The following is a 20918-nucleotide window of genomic DNA, read 5'->3' as shown; positions in this document are numbered from 1 at the left end:
AGAGAACCTAAATATTGTGAGTCTCTGCCACCATCTTCAAGGAACCAGAATGGCAGAGGATGAACATGGTCTACATCACAAGGTTGTTGATCCATCCAGACATTAGACTTCCATCCAGACACTATAGAAACATCAAGAAGGATGTGGACAAGTTGGAAGGTGTCCAGAGGAGAGTCTGGAAACTACGAATCCCAATGAAAAGTGGCTTAAGGGATCTGGGTATGTGAAGTCGAAGGCTTTCATGGCCGCCATCCATTGATTTTTGTGGGTTTTTCAGGCTCTGTGGCCATGGTCTAGAAGAGTTTATTCCAACATTTTGCCAGCATCTGTGGCTGGCATCTTCAGAGAATAAACTCTTCCAGAACATGGCCATGTAGCTCAAAAAACCCACAGGAAACAATGGATCTGGGTATCTTTTGCCTGAAGAAGAGAAGAGGTGACATGATAGCCCTGTTTAAATATTTGAAGGGATGTCACATTGAGGAGGGAGCAAGCTTGTTTTCTGTTGCTCCAGTGAAGAGGACACAGAGCAATGGATGCAAGCTCCAGGAAAAGAGATTCCACTTCAAGTTTAGGAAGAAGTCTTTGATGGTGGAAGGTGGCATCTCAGAAGAGTGTGATGGAGTCTCTTTCTTTGGAGGTTTAAAGGCTGGATGGCCTTCTGTTGGGAGCACTTGGATGGTGTCTTCTTGCATGGCAGAAAGGGCTTGGATACAACCATCCTTGGGGTCTCTTCCAACTCTATCAGAAGTGTGCGAGAGAGACGAAGTGTGTGTGGCAGTATTTGTGGGAGTGTGTGTATTTCTTTCTGTCCAAAAGACAATGACTCTGTGTGTGTGTGTGTGTATAAGAGAATTATAGAGAGAGATTTTGTGTATCGGAGAATGCGACAGTGAGGCACACTCTTGCTCCGCTGGGTGAATGGGAGACAGACAAAGGTGGTGGAGAGTGTGAGCATGGGGTTTTGTGCATGTGTGAGTGTGTGTGAGAGAGCTAGAGAGAAGAAGAAGGCACTGTGTTTGTGAGTGGGCATTTCAGAATCAGAGGGTGAGTCTTTCAGCAAGACCCTCTGTGTGTGTGTGTGTGTGACAGGTGACTTGAAGACAGACAGACCGACAGACATAGATATAGAGTTAAATAAGATATATGGAAGATATATATAGATATACAGATGTATAAGAGATAGACAGATATATAAGACTATATATATATATATATGGAATAGATAGATGATAGACAGACAGACAGATCGGCGCAGGCATAGAAACTCTCACAAAGACCCAGAGAGACCGGAGCGCGAGGGGGACGGAAAACTTTGCGGAGGGCTGGAGAAGGAGGAGACTTGGGAGGGAGCAGCCTTCTCTTTCTTCTCCTCCTTCTCCTTCTCTCTTTCCAGCCCAGGAGCTTGGAGGGGCCAGGGGTCCCGGGGAGGAGGGAAAGGAGGGGGGTCTTTGGTCCTGGTCCCTCCCTCCTTCCTTCCTTCCCACAAAGAGGAGAGAGGGAAGGAAGGAAGGAAGGAAGGAAGGAAGGAAGGAAGGAAGGAAGGAAGGTGCCCCCTGCCCTCCCAAAGCCCCAAACTCCTGGGACTGGGGGAAGGGGAGGAGCGACCCCCCTTCCCTTCCTCCCTCCCTTTCCCTCCTCTTCTTCCTCCTCTTCCTCTGGGCTCTTGCTTCTGCTCCTGGCTGAGCCTGGTGGCACCATGCCCCCCCATCTCCATCCTCCTCTTCCGGCCTTTCCCTGCCGGAGCTGGGCGCTGGCCCTCCTGGGGCTCTTGGTGGGCCTCCTCCTCCTGGCAGACCTCTCCGAGATCCAGGTGGAGAACAGGTGAGAAGAGGAAGAAGAAGAAGAAGAAGAAGGGCAGCAGCAGCCCTCCGCTTTCCTCTCTTTCTCTGACTCTCTTTCTCATTCTCTCTTTCTCTGTCTCCTACACACCCCTTTCAGCCCCTCATCTCTCTCTCTCTCTCTCTCTCTCTCTCTCTCTCTCTCTCTCTCTCTCACACACACACACACACACACACACACACACGCACCTTTCGCCCTCTTTCTTTCAGGCATCCTTCACAACCCCCCCCTCACATATACACAAACACTCCGTCACAGACATACACACAGACACACACCTCTCTCTCTCACACACACCTCTCCATCTCTCTCTCTCTCTCTCACACACACACACACACACGGACACAAAGCCTCCTCTCTCACGCAGTTCTCCCCCCCCCCCAACGTACACTCTCAAGCACCCCTTCTCTCTTACACACAACCCCCTCACACCCTCTCACACACAGGCACACCTACGAAGACCCCTGCCCCCATCTCTCTCTCTCTCTCACACACACACACACACTTCCCCCTCTTTGACCCCCCCCTCTTTTTGAGGGACCCCAAGAAAGGGCTCTCCTTTTCTTCTGATGGGGGGCAGCTGTGGGTCAGGAGGGGACCCACCACAGAAAGAAAGAGGGGTGTATGTATATATTGGGGGGAGCTGAGCTTGCAAGGTTGGGGGGCCCTAATGGCTGCAGAGAGGGGGGGTCTCAGGGGACCATTCGGGGGGGGGGCTTTCCAGAAGGTGGGGGTTTGAATTCTTGGACTCTCTGCTTTGGGGTGCCATTGGGGGATGCTGAGGGGGTCTTTATAAGGAAGGGGTAGGAAATGGGGGAGGGAGACTCAAGGGGGGCTTTGGGGGGCTTGGAGGGGGAGGGGGAGGGGATCTGGAGTTTCTTTGTCTCTCTTTCTTTGTGCCTTTTGGAAAGGAAAGGGGAAAGGGAAATGAAGGGGGTTCTGGAGTGTGCGGGGCTTTCCTCCCTATTTTGAGGGGATGGGGTTATCTAGGCTGAGCTGGGGGAGATTTGGGAGGGGGAATGGCCCTTCTTTGGCTGGAAAGGGGGTGATGGAAACATGGGGGGGGCAGAGAAATAAAGAATCTTCTTCCCCATTCCTGTAGGTTGGAGTAGGGACAGATAGGGGGTGGGTTGGGGGGTGGAAGGGTCTCCCCCATAAGAAACATCAGGAAAGGAGAGGGGCTGGGATGCTCATGCAATGCCCTGCCAGTGTGATGATGCTCAGTTGCAGTTATATTGAGGAATCCTAGAGCAAGCCCCCACAAAAGTTGTCCCTTGGCTCTTGGGGGGGGGGGGGTTGGTGGAGAGAAAGGGTTTACCTCACATTTTTGGGGTGGTGGTGGAAATGACACCCAGGAGTTTATGTGCTGGTCTTGTCTGGCAGGGTGCATCCGCTTGGCATCTCTTGCAAACAGCTGAGAACAAAAGAACAAAATGGGCAAGACACCAGTGCCCCTGGGCATATGCAGAGCGCATGTCCCTCACTGCTGTGTGATCATTTCAAAGTGGATATACACACACACACACACACACCTAGAAGTGTGGTGTTCCGGTCAGATCCGGTCAGATCCAGACCCCAGTTCTGTGAAGCTTGATAACTTTTGGGGGTTGCAGCTGGAAAGCCCCTTCCAATGGTGGAGAGTTCTTCCAAGATAGGAACCCAAGGAAGCCCCCCAGGTCTAAAAGATCCCACCTCAACATTAGGAACTTCCTGATGATAAGAGATGTTTGGCAATGGAAGATGCTCCCTCAGAGTCTGGTGGAGTCTCCTTCTTTGGAGGTCTTTAAATAGAGGCTGGGTGGCCAACTCTCAGAGGTGAATTCCTGCATGGAAGAAGAGGGTTGGACTGGATGGCCCTTGAGGTCTCTTCCAAATCTAGCGTTCTAAGGTTCTCTAATAATCTATTGACTAACTTTCCAATCACTGATCAATTGTGTATTCTTGCATGGCTGAATGGGGTTGGGCTGCATCACTCTTGAGGTCTCTTCCAACTTTGTGATTCTATGAAGCTATGATAGTATTTCCCAATATATTGACTAACTTTCCAATCACTGATTGATATTGTCTTCCTGCCTGAAAGAAAGAGTTGGGCTGGATGGCCCTAGTAGTTTCATCCAACTCTGCAATGGTATGAATCTATGATAGGATTTCCCAATGTATTGACTAACCTTCCAATCATTGATCGATTGTGTATTCCTGCATGGCAGAATCGAGTTGGAAGGGATGGTCCTGGGGCTCTCTTCCAACTCTGTGAAGTTTGACGCTAAGCTTCAGATAGACAGAATGGAAAAAGAAGAAGACAATGTAGTTTAATGATAAAGCATGCATGCACCTTGTACACAGTGGGTCCTGTGACGTCTCCATGAGAAAGACATTCCTGACTGAAACCCTGGGCAGAGGATACCAGTCTGTGCTGCCAGTATGGAGCCTGAAAAATCAATGGGGTGATGCCACTTTCGCTAGGAACTTGACGGCAGTGGCTCACGTTTCCAAGTCCCTGTGGCGGCAAATCTATTCTGGGTTTCAGCCAGATTTTTTAAAAGGAGCAGCTAAAGGTGCTGAATCCGGTCCTCCAACTAGATCCAGGACCTTTTGTATCTGATTGAAACTTCAACCCCAAACCCACAATAGCTTCACCAACCCACTTGATGTACAACAGAGAATCAAAGTCCAGGTTGGGACATCAACTTTTAGATCTGGCCAAGAGAGAAAGTGCAAAGCCGTTCTCCATCTGCATCAAAGCGGGATCCAAATTGCCTTGAACTGACGTATTGCATCATAGACTTCTGAGGCCAAAGAAGCATATTTTGTTGCGGTGTGGGAGTGTGTTTCTTTCGTTTGTGTCCCAGGTGTTGTTAGGAGCGAACGCTAAGGGAAGGAAGGGGCAAGAGATGTGGCCTTGTGGGCAAACTGGAAGCGTCTAACTGGTCATTGTGGGAAGCAGGCTAGGCAAACTGGAGCCACCTTGGTGTAATCCAGCACGGTTTCTTTTTCTTTTGTGTTTACCATTCCAAAGTGTGGTGCAAATGGAGAGGAGCTAGTGTAGAAACCAAGTGGACTGACAAAGAGAAAAGGCCTCTCCCTCCAACCACAGCTAGCTCCAAACTAGTAAACTTTTTATAGGCTCATAACTTTGGTTGCCTTTATTTACAAGGATGCTTCAGACACAGCGGTAAACCCTGTGCTTTTGCTATAGAGTATGAGACAAGAGATTTCTTCCTTTCTCTTTCCCCTTTATTTTCCTCTGGATGATATGGCCCAGATTAGTTCAAAGTAACAAAGGAAGAACGCTGACAGAATGTAATGTAATTGCAAACGGCAGGAGCACAAACTCCTGCAAAGTGCAACAAATGTACAGTATATGAAAGAAGAACCCAGGCTTCTAGTCTATAAACAAATAGACCCCTGAATTCCTAACTAATGTAGACCTATTGAATCAATGGCTGAAAGATGAGTCAACACTCATGCAAATCTCAACAATTCAATGGATCTAGTTCAATAGGAATTCAGGTCATTTTGTGCTCAGCTCAACAATGCATATGTATCTATACTATAATTTAAAGTGTTTGCCACTCGCTAATGCTACACAGATCTAATACTTGGTTTGGTATAGTGTTGAATGGGACTACAGCAAACACCAGAGTAACCTTGAGACCTAGCCCATGAATTACTTCAGTCCTCTCCTAAAGAATCGTTTTGGATTTCTCTAGCCTAGAGTACACATTTATGAACACATTTCAATGAAATTCATTGGTTACAATTAGGCTGGCATCCCAGACACTTCTGGATAAGTCGAGGGCATAAGCCCTGCTTAAATATTTGAAGGGATGTCAGGTTGAGGATGGAGCAAGCTTGTTTTCTGCTGCTCCACAGATTAGGACATGGAGCAATGGATACAAAGTACAGGGGGTTGGATTGGATGGCCCTTGAGGTCTCTTCCAACTCAATTCAATTCCATTCCTGACCTGATTTTTCACATCTTTGTATGTGTTTGTGTGTATACAGAAAAGGTGCTTTGTGTCCTGACTGTTCCTCTTTGTGATGAAACCCATCAGGCAACAAAGTGTCTTAGGAAAGGATTTTGGTCTGTGCCTGACATACAGCTTGCAGTGTTGTTGTTGTTGGTTTTAAAAAAGGAAAAGAAAACAAATTAATGCATCCTCTCCTTCTTTCTACCACCGTATGAATGATGATATGCAGGTGGTGCAGGTTATTGAAGGGATAATAACCTTCCTTTGAATTAACCAGGTGCAATCACTGGAAGAGATGGGATGAGGAGGGAAATGGACCATTGGGCTGCTCTGGTCTGGCAGCAATGATAATGCTGTCACAATGTATTTATTTATACGCCACTGCCTTCTCCCCATTTCTTTCAGGGGCAAGCCTTCCAGATCCCATTTCCCATCTCACACCCTCCTCCTCCTTTCCCCCCTTCCCTTCTTTATCTTCTTTCTTCCCTTCCTCTGGATTGGGCTCCCTAAACAAAAGGTACAGAAAGTATGCCCTGCAGAACATGCCTGGGTCCTCAAGATCCTATTTTGCAACCCACAGGAGAACCCTTGTGTTGAATGGCAGTGTTGCCCAAGGTAACACCCCACCTCCTAAATGCACAACCAAATGCACATCCAAAACTGCATGTGCATCCCATGCACATTAATGCATGTTTGCATGTGCCTTGGCACCCCATGCAGAACTCTGCTTCTCCAACCTTGTATTGTGGGCATTCTGCACTGGGCACAAAGGTCAAACTGCTTTCCCAGGGAAACTTTGGCATGTGTAAGAAGAGCAAACTCATCCTTTATCCAGGCATTAATGAGAGACACTGGGGTATAAGGGCTTGTGTTTGGAAATCTTTTGTTGCTGGGACCGTTAAACAACTAGGAATCGTAAATCCTTGCAGAACACCAAGAAATCAACCAACAGATTCAGATCTCCCTCTTCTCATTGAACAATAAAAACCAATCTCCTGACAAGCCTCTCCCTTGTTTTAATCCTGTAGCAAATTGGAAAAGGCATTCTTTGCTGTTATCGGTGGAGATATTGCTAATATTTACTGCTATGACTTCAGCAGCAGGTTCAGCTCCCAAGATAGCACCTGCTATTTTGGAGGAACTGCTTTTATAGTCCTTTGGTTGCCAAACTGACGATACGAATGGATGAGATCCTGAAATATTTATGGGTCAAATCTCATTGAGATGGGAATATGAGGTTCTATTGTTTCTGTATTCAGCATTTGCTCCTTCAGACACAGCCTCCAAGGCTCTTCCCAAATTCTGTAGATCCTCTTTGCTTTTAAACCCTGGGCCTCCTGACTTTCTCTCGCAGTCACACCTCTCAGCATTGACATTAGAGAGCTCCACCTTTGCTGGACATTATACAGCGATAGCAAAACTCTCCCATATCAGAAGGCTAGTGAATCCACTCTGGACTGTAGTCTAAACTTTAAAGGAGCTGTCCAAGGTGCTGGATTCACTCTAGGAATATAATCCAGCACCTGGGAAAGCGCCTTTGGGTTGAGGCCCAGAGTGGAATTATCCATGGTGCTAAACTTCTGCTAGGAAGATAATTTAGCACCTGGAGAACTCCTTTGGGCTGAGACCCATGGCACTTAACACATTTTAGGAATATAATCCAGTACTTTGGGGAGCTCCTTCAGGCCGAGATCCAGAGTGGAAACTATCCATGGTGCTAAACTCCTTCTAGAGGTATTTAAGCAGAGGCTGGATGGCCATCTGTCGGGGATGCTTTGACTGACAGTTCCTTCATGGCAGAATGGGGTTGGACCAGATGGCCCTTGCGGTCTCTTCCAATTCTATGATTCTAGGAGTATAATTCAGCATCTTGGAAAACTCCATTGGGCTGAGACCCATGGCGCTGAACACATTTTAGGAATATAATCCAGCTCTTTGGAGAGCTCCTTCAGGCCGAGATCCAGAGTGGAAACTATCCATGATTCTAAACTCATTCTAGGAATATAATCCAGCCTTTTGGAGTGTTCATTTGGTCTGAGATCCACAGTGGAACTATCTATGGTTCTAATGTCATTCCAGGAATATAATTCACTACTTTGGAGAAATCATTCTAGCTGAGACCCAGGATGAAACTATCCATGGGGCTAAACTCATTCTAGGAATATAATCCAGTGCTTTGAAGAATTCCTTTGGGCTGAGATCCATAGTGGAACTGCCTATGGTGCTAAACTCATTCCAGGAATATAATCCAGCACCTTGGAGAAGTCATTCAAACTGAGATCCAGCATAGAACTATCCCTGGTGCTAAACTCATTCTGGAGCTCCTCAGTTATGTTCGGTGGTGGTCGTCTCTGCACATTTCAAAGGGTAATACAGTTTTAAAAACAAAACTTTCATGTTAACCGTGCTGTATTTTTTAACCAATGTTTTGCGGTCCTGCTCTCAGCCCCCGGCACTGTTGGTTTGTCTGTGGTTTAGACCCCTTGTACAGGGGGAAAGAAAGACATTGGCTGGTCCAAGCTTACCAAGGAAGTTTCACAACTCAGTATAAAACAGAACCTGGATCTCTCAAGTCTTGGCCCAGCCCTAGGAATGGTTACAATGCTGGCTAACCTTAAACTAAGCTCTGAGTGATTCCAGGCCACACACTCTCTTTCCTCCAAATGGACATCCTCTGTGGAGTGGCATCCTAGCAGATTTGACCAGACACTTTTCATTTGGGCAGAGAGCCTTGCTAAAATAGCTCCTGCAAGCTAGTAAAAAGCTTACACCAAGATCCTACAGTAAATTCATGCAGTGTAAATCTCATGCATTTATGCGATGGTTGCACTACACCATTCTTCTGTTCAGTTCCAAGGTTGTGAAACCAACTGCATGTCTTTAAAACATCAACAAACAGTCTTTCACTGGTTAGATTATTTCAGCTAATAATAATAATTAACTGATTAAAATATTGTAAATGAGTTGTCTTCAACATATGGACCTACCCTTGCTCTTTGAGGATAAAAATATATATATTTATGTTCAGAGGTATTGTATTTGGGGGTAACTGCAGTCTCTACCAATTTTCATTGAGGACTGATCCAGGCCAAATCTCTTCTGACTGATAAGCCTGCTTTTCGTCTTTCTCAGGCGATGGGAGCTTTGGGGGAGGCTTTGAAGGATAGGAGTGCCAATTGCCTCTGAATACAAAGTGTGCCCATATCTTATGCCCCAGGGTCGTCCCATGTGCTAAACAGACCAACTCCTTGGTCCACAAAGCAGAGCGAATTGCTTTGACCGTTGGGCAAAGCTTTGCAGAAAGGCACCTGGTTTATAAATAATGCATTTCCTTTGTCTTGTAGGAATTCTGGAGGCAGAGGTGCAATCAGATCAGCGGCGAGTGGCTTCCATAGCAAATCTAATAGGTTTGTAAATTACGTTTTGTGTTCATTTGTTTTTTTGGCTTTAAGGTAACTATTAATCTGTTTCATTTTCTTTCTCTCTCTTGGTCTCTTTTGTGTGATGCCTCACAGATCTGTTTTTCTTTCCAGTCTCCCTGCCACACACATGGATGTTCTCTCTTCGGCTTTAAGTGGCGATGCTTATTTGAGAGTGACAGACAAAGCTGCTTCATCAGGCAGGGCAGAAGGATGCCTTGGCTGATGAGATCAAAAGCCACTGAGACGTTTAACAGAACCAACAGAAATGTATGCCTCGCAGATTATTTATCAGGGTGGCCAAGATATCTTGGTGCCAAAACCAAACCAGAAACCATAGTAGGAAGGGAGTCATCCCAGGGATCATCTAAATCCAAAACCCTAAAATGAAATGGGTCCAAAAAGCAATGGAAGCAGATAACTCCATTATGAATAGTGTGGGAAATCTGTTCTGATGTGAAGTTGAAGGCTTTCATGGCTGGCATCCATAGTCTTTTGTGGTTTTTTTTTGTCTATGTGGCCATGTTCTAGAAGAGTTTATTCCTGACGTTTCGCCTGCATCTGTGGCTTTGGCATCTCCAGAAAAATTCTCTGAAGATGCCAGCCATGAATGCAGGCGAAACGTCAAGAATAAATTCTTCTAGAACATGGCCACAGAGCCCGAAAAGCCCACAAAAATTCTGTTCTGGGTTTTAGTCTAAATTGTAAAGGATCTATCCAAGACGCTGAATGTATTATTATTATTATTATTATTATTATTATTATTATTATTATTAACCTTTATTTATAAAGCGCTGTAAATTTACACAGCGCTGTACATACAATCTTTTTAATTGGACGGTTCCCTGCCCTCAGGCTTACAATCTGAAAAGACACGACACAAAGGGAGTGGTGGTGGGGAAGGGGCCGGCTATTTGTGGGGCAGGCTTCAACACTGTGGGCTGCTCCACTAAAATGCAGACTAATCTGCCAACTGGGTTCATCACTAATATGGCAGCTAGGATCCAACACTCTTTTTCCCACTTACCCAGCCTGATTTTGTAAAAACTTACTCGAGGAAGAGATCTGAAAGTCTCAGAAGCTTGCACAATGTTGTGTCCTTGAGGTGGCCTAATCAAAATATGACAATGAAGGGACCCTTGTATAGTCCAACCCTTGTATCCAAGCAGGATATGTTCCCCGATTTACCACGAATAGCAGGAACCACAGACAATAACAAATGATATATTTCTGCTGGAGGTTGACCACAGAGTCATGTTGGAGGACCTCCATATACCTAGAGAGACTTTCCCCCTAGAAGTAAATGAAACTGCAGTTACTGATCCTGTAGATATGGGGGTCAGACTACATTTTACTTAACACTAACATAGCTCTCCACTTTTTTAATGCTAATGATGCATACTCTATCTCTCTCCTTCCTCCTCCCAACTCTTCTCCCATCCATTCTCCCTTCCCTTTTCCTGACCAGGCCTGAAGTGATCATAAATGGGTCTTCACCTCCACTTCTTCTTGACAGAAGTAGTGAAAATATTAAGCACCAAGACAGACCATCCTCATCCAGATGGAGCCATAACCAGACCCTCGCATTGAAGATCAGGTACAGAGATATTACCTACAACAGGGGCTTGCAACCTTTCAGGTCTTGAGATCAACAGATGAAACATATTCATACATTTAGCCATGCATCACAACAATGGTAAAGAACAAATATGAAGTCCAATAACTTCACTCTTCACAATCTTGAAAACTCCATTCCAAGCCATCTTTGCCTCTATTTCATCGTGTATATGCACCACACACTGTTGCATATTCTTCAGCTGTCCCAAGAAATCATCACAATTAATGCTGTGTTGTTTCTCTTTTTCATTTGCTTTTTAAATATCTTTCTCTTCCTCCCACTTCACCCTCAGCTTATTTTGCTGCAAGCTGAGTTCAATGTGCAAAAGTCATTTGCACTCAACTCATCGGAGGAGAGGAGAAAATCTTTCCCATCCCAGTAGACTCAAGTAAAAGCATACAGCTGCAGCCTCTCCTAGCTTGTCTGTTCTCTTTGACCCTCTTTGCAAACTGAGTCAAAGACCAGCACATGTAGACTTATACCTTTCTTTTCTTCTTCTTCTTCTTCTTTTTAAGGAAACACATCTTGAAGTTTCTGGACGCTGAGAAAGACATCTCAGTGCTGAAGGGGACTCTCAAACCAGGGGATATTATCCACTACGTGTTCGACAGAGACAGCACCATGAATGTGTCCCAAAACCTCTACGCTCTCTTGCCCAGGACCTCGCCCTTGAAAGGCAAACACTTCCAGACCTGTGCCATTGTGGGAAATTCAGGCATCCTGTTGAACAGTGGCTGCGGAGAGGAAATCGATGCTCACAGCTTTGTGATAAGGTAACAGCGGCTGGGGTGGAGGCAGCCAAAGCCCTGTCCAAACGGTGTTTAGGAAACTCATCTTTTGAAAAATCCTTTTCCTTTAAAACAGTACAAGGCAAAACCCTGAATCTGAGATTCTTTGAGGTCTTTAAGTAGAGGTTGGATGGACATTTTTCTGGAGTGCTTTAGTCATTTATTCTTGCATGGCAGGGGGTTTGACTGGATGGCCCTTGTGATCCTTTCCAACTTGAAGACCCTATCATTCTAGACAGATTTGATAGAATGTAAAGCTCTGTTGAGAGTCAGCGTGTTGTAGTGGCTTGAGCACTGGACTATAACTCTGGAGACGAGGGTTCAAGTCCCCGTTCAATCATGAAACCCACTTGCAGGCCTTGGGCAAGTCACACACACTCTCAGCCTCAGACGATAGCCATGGCAAACCAGCCTTTGAACACATCTTGCCAAGAAAACCCCATGATAGGGTCACCATAAGTTGGAAACGACTGGAAGGCACACAGCAGCAACAACAAACCACCCCAAATGGTTTTGATAAAGCCAGAAGTGGACCTCTGGTTCCATGAGGGGTCCAGGTGGGAAAATTGGCTCTTGCATCCCCTGAGTTTAATGTAACACACACACACACACACACACACACACACACACACACACACTCTGTCCAACATAAACAACTGTCCAAATGAATCCATCTCCCTGAGGTTCTTGCTCTGCAGCTTGCTCTCTGCATTAATTAATGGGGAAGAAGGGATGCTCTCATTTCCCCGTCTTCATTGTTAACTCTGCATAATCAGCCAGAGAGGCTGCTTGTCAAAAGAGGCAAAGAGTTCTGGAGCTGAATAACTTCAGTACAAAAGAAAAAGTGTCTGGTCATTCAGGTCCCCACAAGACCTCCCACATTTGGAAGACAGGAGGGAAGAGTTGGGAGGCATGTCCCCACAGGACCCCCATGAAAGGCCACCAAGGACAGTGCATGAGGAGCAGGTTGAGGGTGAATTTCATCTTTTTCTCATGTACTCTAACACAGACTACCTTGTTTCCTTGCATGGCATCCACTTTACTTGCACATATGCCTTTCTGTGCATATACTTATACTCTAAATTGCTTCCTGGCCTTTTCATTTCCAGATGCAACCTTGCCCCAGTCCAAGAATACACTCAAGATGTTGGAACAAAGACAGACCTGGTCACAATGAACCCTTCGGTCATCCAGCGAGCCTTTGAGGACTTAGTGAATGACACCTGGCGGGAGAAGCTTCTTCAGCGTCTACACAGCCTCAATGGCAGCATCCTCTGGATCCCGGCCTTCATGGCCAAAGGGGGCAAGGAGCGCGTGGAATGGGTCAATGAACTCATCCTCAAGAAGCACATCAACGTCCGCACTGCCTACCCTTCCCTGCGCCTCTTGCATGCTGTCCGGGGGTAAGTGGCCTGGGGTTGGAAGAAGAGCTGAGACCAAAACCTCCAAGCCATCCTCTGTTATCACAGTTGCTTAATTCTCCCACACACACACAAAGTTATTGATGCAAATGTTATTTCACCAGCTTAGGAAGAAGGTATTGCCAAGGTAATTACTTTTAAAAGAAGGTATGAAATGGCAGGTGTCTCCTCTCTTTGTTACAGCTTCCCAAGTCCATACAAATTGTACACCGAAGAGCAGCACTGAGTGGCATTTGCCAATTGGTGAAGGGCAGTGGTGGAAATAATTACAGCCTTCTTCCAGCCTTCCTTGCCTTCTAATTAAAAACCTGGAGACTCGTGCATTAATGGTTCACTGTTGACGCAGTGTCCCATGTGCACTCGGCGCAACCTCATTTGGGTTTGCAAAATTAATTAGTTTTCATTACAGACTCCAGCTGTTTCTGCAAAATAGGGGAAGGTCCACACTTGTAGGCAACATGGACATTGTGAAAACAGATTTGAGCATGGGGGTGGGTGGAGAGATAAACACAATCCTTTGCGGGAAAGACTTTTTTCACCCTTCTGGTGTGGTTGCAGCGCGCAACCGAAATGTCTTGCCCATGCCAGCAAACACAGAGAGATGCCAAGGATGCCCCTTTCACAGAAAGTGCTTGGGCAATCAGTTCATCTTTCTTCCCAACTCATGTTCACCATCACCACTGAACTCCATTTGCAGCATCCATTGGGTACCAATAAAGCATTGAGTGGCGGTCAAATTAGACATGAGCGCCCATTCCCAAGCGTCAAGCCATGTTCTCTTTGGCACATATGTGTGTCTCAGTGTCCAAGCAATCAAATAAAGCGCATTGACCTTCCTCTGTCCTTTCCACCCTCCTCTCTCTTTGTGTTTGTATGTACACCACTTCTAGTCAGCCTACGGCAACCTGATAGATTTTATAGGGTTTGCTTAGGCAACAACTCTCAGAGGTGGTTTGCCATTGCTTTCCTCTGAAATATAGCCCATAGCACCTAGTATCCCTTGGATGATCCCAAAAAGCAAATACGCTAAGTGCAAGATACTCAGGTGAGGAAGATCACATGCTATGATAAACAGACATCTTTCACCACTTGGGGGAGCACCTCCACCAAAAACGTGTGTTGTCTTAAGTTGACTTTCAGATCCCTAGTTCTGAAGGGCCCTTTGGCACAGCACCATTAATGTTCTCCTTTACCTTGGAACAAGCTGGGTGCGCAAGTTACAATTTTTCTCCCAATGTTTAGTTTCCCTTTCTGTTGATGACCCCCAAAGTTGTAGAAGAAGAGTCCTCATGTTCTTTCTTACTCTGTTCTCTTTTAGATACTGGCTAACTAACAAAGTGTACATAAAACGGCCCACCACTGGCTTGCTAATGTACACCCTGGCGACTCGCTTCTGCAACAGGATCTATCTCTACGGTTTCTGGCCCTTTCCTCGGGATCAAGACCAGAACCCTGTCAAGTACCACTACTATGACAGTTTGAAATATGGCTACATGTCCCAGACTAGCCCGCACACCATGCCCTTGGAGTTCAAAGCCCTGAAAGCCCTTCACCAGCAAGGAGCGTTGAAACTTACAGTGGGGGAGTGCGATGGGGCCACATAGAGAAGCTTTCCAGAGACTCACATTTCCCGCCAGAGGAAATGCATTGTGGAGGGGAAGGCAAGGATGAGCAGAGGATGAGTAGGTGACAGAGTCCGTGTCCTTTGTTAACTGTCCAGGATGGAGGCGCGGGCATGTCTATGGGGCACAATGGGTGCTCCAGGTCTGAGTGGTATTGCTGTTTGGTGTCAGGGAGGAGCAGAAAGGATGGGAAGAGAAGGAGCCCAGGGCAACGGATCAGCTGGCTGAAGAACTGGGCCGAAGGGGTCCTTATGACAATGTTTCTCCCCCTCCTCTAGACTTAGAAAGTCGCTGTGGTTGGTTCGTATGGGTACTTTATGTGGCAACTATATGTTAGACCAAGTGTCGTGAGTGGTCTGGAGTTGGTAGCTAGGGCCTCTGTTGGCCAAGGAGTTGGGTTTCCCAGCTTGTGTTGTGTTCTTGGCTTAGTGGTAATACAGGGGAGGGCAGCAAAGGGGTGGGGGGTTATTCCTTACATCTTCTATAGGAAAGCAAAAAAGGAACTTTTTGAACTGAGCTTATGGAAAGTTGCGGTGGTCAGTTGTCCGGAGAAGTTGGCCCAAGAGTTCTTAAGGGAGTTTATGGCTTGGACAGGGAAGGGACTGACTGGCGGAGACCTTTCGTTTCAGAGAACTGAATGGTGCTCAACTTAGGAATGGCAGGTTGCAGGTGCTTGGAGGTGAGATGGTTAGACGTTGTGCCCATTTTAAAAGAAGGGAAAGAAAGTATCAGGGCTACCATAAGATGAAGTGGCTAATATAATTTTTCTCAATACACAAAGAGGATGGAGTGGACTTGGGTGGGTCCTGTGGTTTTGTTTCCTTTTCTTCCTTTGTAAAGAAAAGTCTTTGGGGGTGTTGTGTGTAGCAGTGTTTCTCATGTTCTTTGATGTGAGGGACTGACAATTACTTTTTTCTTATGTGCCAGGGACTGGCACCATTTTTATACACATTGGCAACAACTGTTCCTTTCCTGGAAACTCTCATTGGACTAGCAGTCAATGGCTTGTGGACCACTTTGGCTCCACGGTCTACTGCTATGAGCAGCACAGGTGTGCCAGAGATGCCAACACAAGCTGTGAGTGTTGTGGGTTCAGCTTTTAGAAGACGGGGCACTCCCCTTCAGACCAAATTCATGACCCAAATTCTTCTGTAGAACCAAGCTGCAGATGTCAAAACGAGCTGCATTTTTATGAACCATTCAAACCAGCAGTTTATTGTGATTTAGCTAATCTGTTTTTTAAAAAAGTTTTCCAGCGATGGAAGTGTGTGTGTGTTGTTGTTGTATCACTTTGTGTGGTTATTACTTTCAAGTTGACTCTGACCTACGGCAGCTCTGCAAGCCGCTATACAATGCTAGCTCTAAACAACATGGTTCTCTTCAGAAGAAATTTGCCATGATACCTGGAATCTCGATCACATTGCTGTAGTGCTTTAGTTCAGAAAAGTCAACTAGAACTCTCTAGCAGAGAATTGCAAGTACCGATGCAAACTACAAATCCCAGGTTTCTGTAGGATGGAAGCATGACAAGTGGCAACGAAGTTGTTTGACCAAGTGCTGATGCTACATTTTTACCCCTATAAATCATAATGTTAAAACAGAAACTTCAGTGTAATCTTGGCGACACATAGCAGCTGGCATTCCGTTAGCGAAATGTACAGGCTACACATATAGGATGGATTATTTGCCAGAGCATAACAGATGCATTCTGCTGATAGTGCTGGAAGTGGAGTTGTGCATACAGTGCATTATGCACTGGGGTTGAGCAATGCGCTTTGTGCAATCTCACCAGTCATTGACATGAGTTGCACATTGCTGCTGTTCTGCATGATGGTTGCATAGTGTTGGTACACTGTATCTCCCCATGTGGACACTTATGCTACGCTGAGGGAATCTCGGATTGCATCCCCAGACTCCATCCAAGATTAAGACATCTCACATATGAAGCACAGGTGCATTGAAATCAATCAGTCTCAGAAAATAACACATTTTTAGACAGCAGGCAAGACTCAAAGGTTAGTTTCGGCATTTACCACGACGTCAATGAGGCACGCTCTGTGATGATATATGGTGACTTTACAATCTCGGAGACAGTTCTCAGAAACCAGACAAGTGTCTTCCAAACGCTTGCCAAGAAAACCCATAAATCTTTTGCCTTTTCCAAACCGAGCAAAGAGAAACTCTCCAAGTCTCTGCAAGTTTCTCAAAGAAGTGCTGCCATTTTGACTTTGGTTGTGGATGCCAGCCAAGCCTCATTGCATGTTAGAAAGCATTTATACCTGGGAAGGTAATGTTACTTTTGCCACCAGTCCTTTGTTGGGTACCAGGGAATGAAGGACTGGACAGCTGGAGTCTCATTCTTACTTGAAACACAAACACATCCTCTCTCCAGGCTAGAAAGCTGCTGAGTCTAGCATCTTTTATGCGCACGGTGTAGATTTACTCTTCAGTCTCCTGCGAGTTCTCCATGGTTACCTGTGATACAATCACAAGAGCTAAACTTTGCGCTGACCTGTCTGTCCCCCATGCTGCGTTCGGTTCCTGCATCTGTGAAAGCCCAGGCCTGCAAAACCAGAAATGAATAAACACGTACATAGAAGATTTCAAAGAGATAGCTGCCTTTGTCATTGCACCCTGAAAGTGGGAAAGAAAGAGGGGAAAGGAGGAATCGAGCAGCACCTCTTGAGGCTCTTGGATTTAGTGTGGAATAAGCATTTGTGTATTTCAAGCCACTTCTTCAGCCACACCAGTATTGTGCACATAGGTATGCTAGTTGTAGGGTGGGATCAGCACACAAACAGGGGGATACTACACAGTTGTAATGCTCTGATTCCACTATAAATGTCATCACAGCAGCCTATGGAATCCTGGGATTTGTAGTTTAGGGAAGGGGCATTTATCATTCTCAGACAGAAAGCTCTAGTGCGTCACCAAATGTAAGTCCCAGGATGTCATAAGATTCAGCCATGGTGGCTGAAGTCAAATTATAGTGCTATAGTTGTATACAGTGCGCCTTTGCTATCCACGGGGATCCGTTCCGGACACACACACCCCATGGATAGCAAAAAACGTGGGACCATAAGTACTGTTCTTTTCAATGAGCACATGCTCGGGGCCCTGTATGCGCATGCACACATTAAAAAAGCTGGGGCTTGCCATCTGTGTAAGCTCAAACCATGGATGGTAAGCCCGCAGTTGGCGCGAGCGCACTGTGATATGAATAAGCCCAGAGTTAGTTGAAGAGGACCAGATGTTGCACTTTTACTCCCATAAATCACAGTTCTTAAAAAGCAACATTAGAAAAAAAAATTCAGTTTGTGATGCTGGCCATGAAATTCAGCTTCCTAGAGTTTGGTCACAAAACCACAAATCCCAGAGTAGGGATGATGAAGAGAAAATAATGTTGTATACACATTTCTAGCTTTTTAAATCTTTAGCATGGTCTCAGTTTTGACAGTTGTCAGTTGCATTGAGTCCGAAACTGGGGAGATTTCTAATATAATAAAAGTGGCAGTGGCGGCGGCAGAGGATGTGGCGGTGGAAGAAAAAGAAGAAGAGCATTACATTTATTTTAGTATTTTATCATTGCTTTTCATGAGAGTCAGTTGAGGCAGAATGCAATGAATCCATTGAAAACATAAAAATTGATCAAACCCATCAAAACGTTGGAGCAATAAGGCTACTAAAATATTAATGCAAGATCAAAAACAGATATTAAATTGAACTGAAAATGCCATTTTTAAAAGGAGACATTGGGGATGCTTTTGAAAATGCTTGCCTGCACAGATATCCCTAAGCTGGGACCCTAAAAATGGGCTTCGGGGTCTTCATGTGGTTTGTGGTCCATTTATTCCCCACTCTTATACAAGACACATTTGTGCTTGTACTTAAGTGACACTACAGATTACAAGTACTGAATAAATACTATTCGATTCACTCATCCGCATTGCACCAGTCTTGCTTTACTCATTTATTTTGCAACATTACTTTATTCAATTAAGGTTCCCTAAACATTTTGTTTTACATTTTTGTCCATCCTGCCATGCCGAGGCCAGGTTGCCATTACTGGATCGCCCGGGCTTCCACAATCCGAACCATCACGACCTTCTCCCAGTCCAGACTGGTGTGGGTAATGGGCAACTGTCTCCGGAAGGACTTCAGGTAGGTGCCATTCATGTGCCGATACTCTTCCATCAGCCCATGCTGGACTTCGTTCTCCACTTTCTTTACCAGCTTCACAAATTCTTCGGCCGTTTGGGTCTTATCGGTCACCAGCAGAGTCTCCTCTACATTCTTGGTGACCGTCAGGTGCATGTTGCCATCCTCAAAATAGTGCGCTTGGACCAAGATGTTCCCTGTCACTTCCGTAGAAGTGGAGGCAGGAATCAGGGCAAAAGTCCATTCCGATTTCCACAGGCCATTCCAAAAAGCCGAGGACTTGTGCCGGTGGCTTTCTATACAAGCCACAAAGATCTTCCGGACAGCGGTATCCTTGATGAAGACGCTGCAAAGCCCCTCTGGATAGTGGTTGCATACATAGGCCTTCAGAGCATCATAGAGTGCTCTTCTCCACACTTCCCCTTTCGTTTCTTCGTGGTGAGTCTGGAAATCGCTTGGTATCCTCTTCAGATGATCGTACTTGAAGGAGACTTGACTCTGCGGGTCTAGGAAGCGGTTCTCTTCCAACTCATTGTGGCGGGTCAGCAACACCTCACACTTTTCCGTTTTGACCGGAGTGAAGTGGTCCTTGTTGTGCACGGCACACAGATTCTCCGCTTCCTCGGACATCATGGCATCGTCGCCCACAAGCATGCGCAAGTCACTGAAGACCTCATTGAACTCTCCCGGTGGGGCTTGCTTCAAGAGTCGACTCACCACCTGAGCTTTCTCCAACTTTGCTAAGGGGTTGTCTCCGGACATTTGCTCCTGGGACATGTTGGCCTGGCTTACGAACGCTAAATCTGTGAACAATGAACCCAGAAAAAATGGTCAGTCTCCCTTCCCAAAATAGCAAACCCTCCACCTCCCCAAAAGGCAATCAATGTAATCACTTGACTGCATAAAGATTTCTTTTTAACATCCTGATTGGAAATGAGTGAGGAATTTGTTCCAATTTGTGATTTTTTAAAAAAACGCTTACATCTTGAGTTGCGCTTATAAATCTGTAATAGCTCCATATTGAGTAACACTATTAGTCACAATCATGGCCCTGTTGTTACAATCATAAACGCTCTCCAAGCTGACCTTAACAGCCAGAATCTGCATCAAGCAGAGGAGGTCTGTTAAGATGCTGATGGGGCCACAAGGAGGAGGATGCTTCCAGCCCACTCCTGCCAGCAATAGAGGTTGCTACAATCAGGAGCACAATTTCTCATCACAGCATGGTTTGCTGGTGGGATTGGGCTGGAAATATCTCCTTTCCTGTGCTCCTTGTGATGCAAACCACACTTGAAGTGTTGAGTTAGCTGAGATGGCAACCAGGAGTTGTGTAACATCACTTCTGGTTGCCAATATGGTGGACATAACAATGTGGCTTTGGCCTATTTATTGCACCAGAGGAGACAATAATGACCATTGTGGCTCTGAGCTCCAGTGCATGCCGCTATTGTACGTACACACACACACACACACACACACCACTGGTTATCCAAGCAAATGTTTCATGCCTATGGTGAACTGGATTGGGGGCCATGCGAATTTTCACCGTAATAATAAATATTATATATATATATATATATATATATATATATATATGGTTTGGAGAGGAGAAGACTGAGAGGTGACAGAAGTCATTTCCTACCCGCTGTCTCCTCACCGATCATACTTTTAAAAACCTCTCTCCTTCTCCTGTCCTTGCCACCACTTCAGCCACCCTGTGTTTCCATTGATCCTGACCTGGACCGTGCAGCTCTCTCGCATCGGCAACTTCACAGCACGGCCGGGAGACCCTCCGAGAATCCCTTCGACCGGCTTCTGTGGCACGGTTGAACCAGGGCTTCCAGAATGGCACATTCTATGTTCCTATAGCAACCAAGAGAGAGAAGGAGAGAGGACCAGTTCCTTAAGAGACTGGCATCCCTCCCAAGAAGCAGAGGGTGACCTTACGGAGATAACTCAGAGATAGTATTCTGAGGCCAGAAGATGCCTTAAGAAGGGTCTCATGTCTCACAGGAGGCATCTTTGAGCCACAGATTAAGTTCCTTTCAAGGGTATCAGTTATCATCATATATGAACATC

General features: G+C 45.8%; 1 protein-coding gene and 1 pseudogene across 2 annotated transcripts; one reads left to right on the top strand and one right to left on the bottom strand.

Annotated features, from left to right (window-relative positions):
* Window positions 1-1410: 1410 nt before the first annotated feature.
* LOC149307457 (alpha-2,8-sialyltransferase 8B-like) lies at window positions 1411-15940 on the top strand. The gene is made up of 6 exons (XM_089539205.1): window positions 1411-1824; window positions 9158-9220; window positions 10701-10829; window positions 11366-11623; window positions 12748-13041; window positions 14378-15940. Exons 1-6 carry the CDS (start codon window positions 1700-1702, stop codon window positions 14661-14663), a joined length of 1155 nt encoding a protein of 384 aa, XP_089395331.1. The 5' UTR covers window positions 1411-1699; the 3' UTR covers window positions 14664-15940.
* Window positions 15941-18343: 2403 nt separating this feature from the next.
* Window positions 18344-20670, bottom strand: LOC149307456 (F-actin-capping protein subunit alpha-2 pseudogene; annotated as a pseudogene). Its single transcript, XR_016282404.1, has 2 exons — window positions 20577-20670; window positions 18344-19642 (listed from the first exon to the last, which is right to left on the bottom strand). The product of XR_016282404.1 is annotated as an F-actin-capping protein subunit alpha-2 pseudogene (transcript).
* Between the last annotated feature and the right edge of the window lie 248 nt (window positions 20671-20918).

Source organism: Sceloporus occidentalis, unplaced genomic scaffold (assembly GCF_023333645.1).
Source record: "Sceloporus occidentalis isolate IW3139 unplaced genomic scaffold, rSceOcc1.0.p SCAF_9, whole genome shotgun sequence".
Taxonomy (NCBI): Eukaryota; Metazoa; Chordata; class Lepidosauria; order Squamata; family Phrynosomatidae; genus Sceloporus; species Sceloporus occidentalis.
The sequence above is the reverse complement of the archived record's forward strand: the minus strand, read 5'-3'. Positions and strand labels throughout refer to the sequence as shown.

Coding starts and splice junctions, on each gene's coding strand:
- LOC149307457 (XM_089539205.1), top strand. CDS start 1,700: ATGCCCCCCCATCTCCATCCTCCTCTTCCGGCCTTTCCCTGCCGGAGC. Junction 10,830..11,365: donor ACCCTCGCATTGAAGATCAG/GTACAGAGATAT, acceptor CTTCTTTTTAAG/GAAACACATCTTGAAGTTTC. Junction 13,042..14,377: donor CTCTTGCATGCTGTCCGGGG/GTAAGTGGCCTG, acceptor GTTCTCTTTTAG/ATACTGGCTAACTAACAAAG.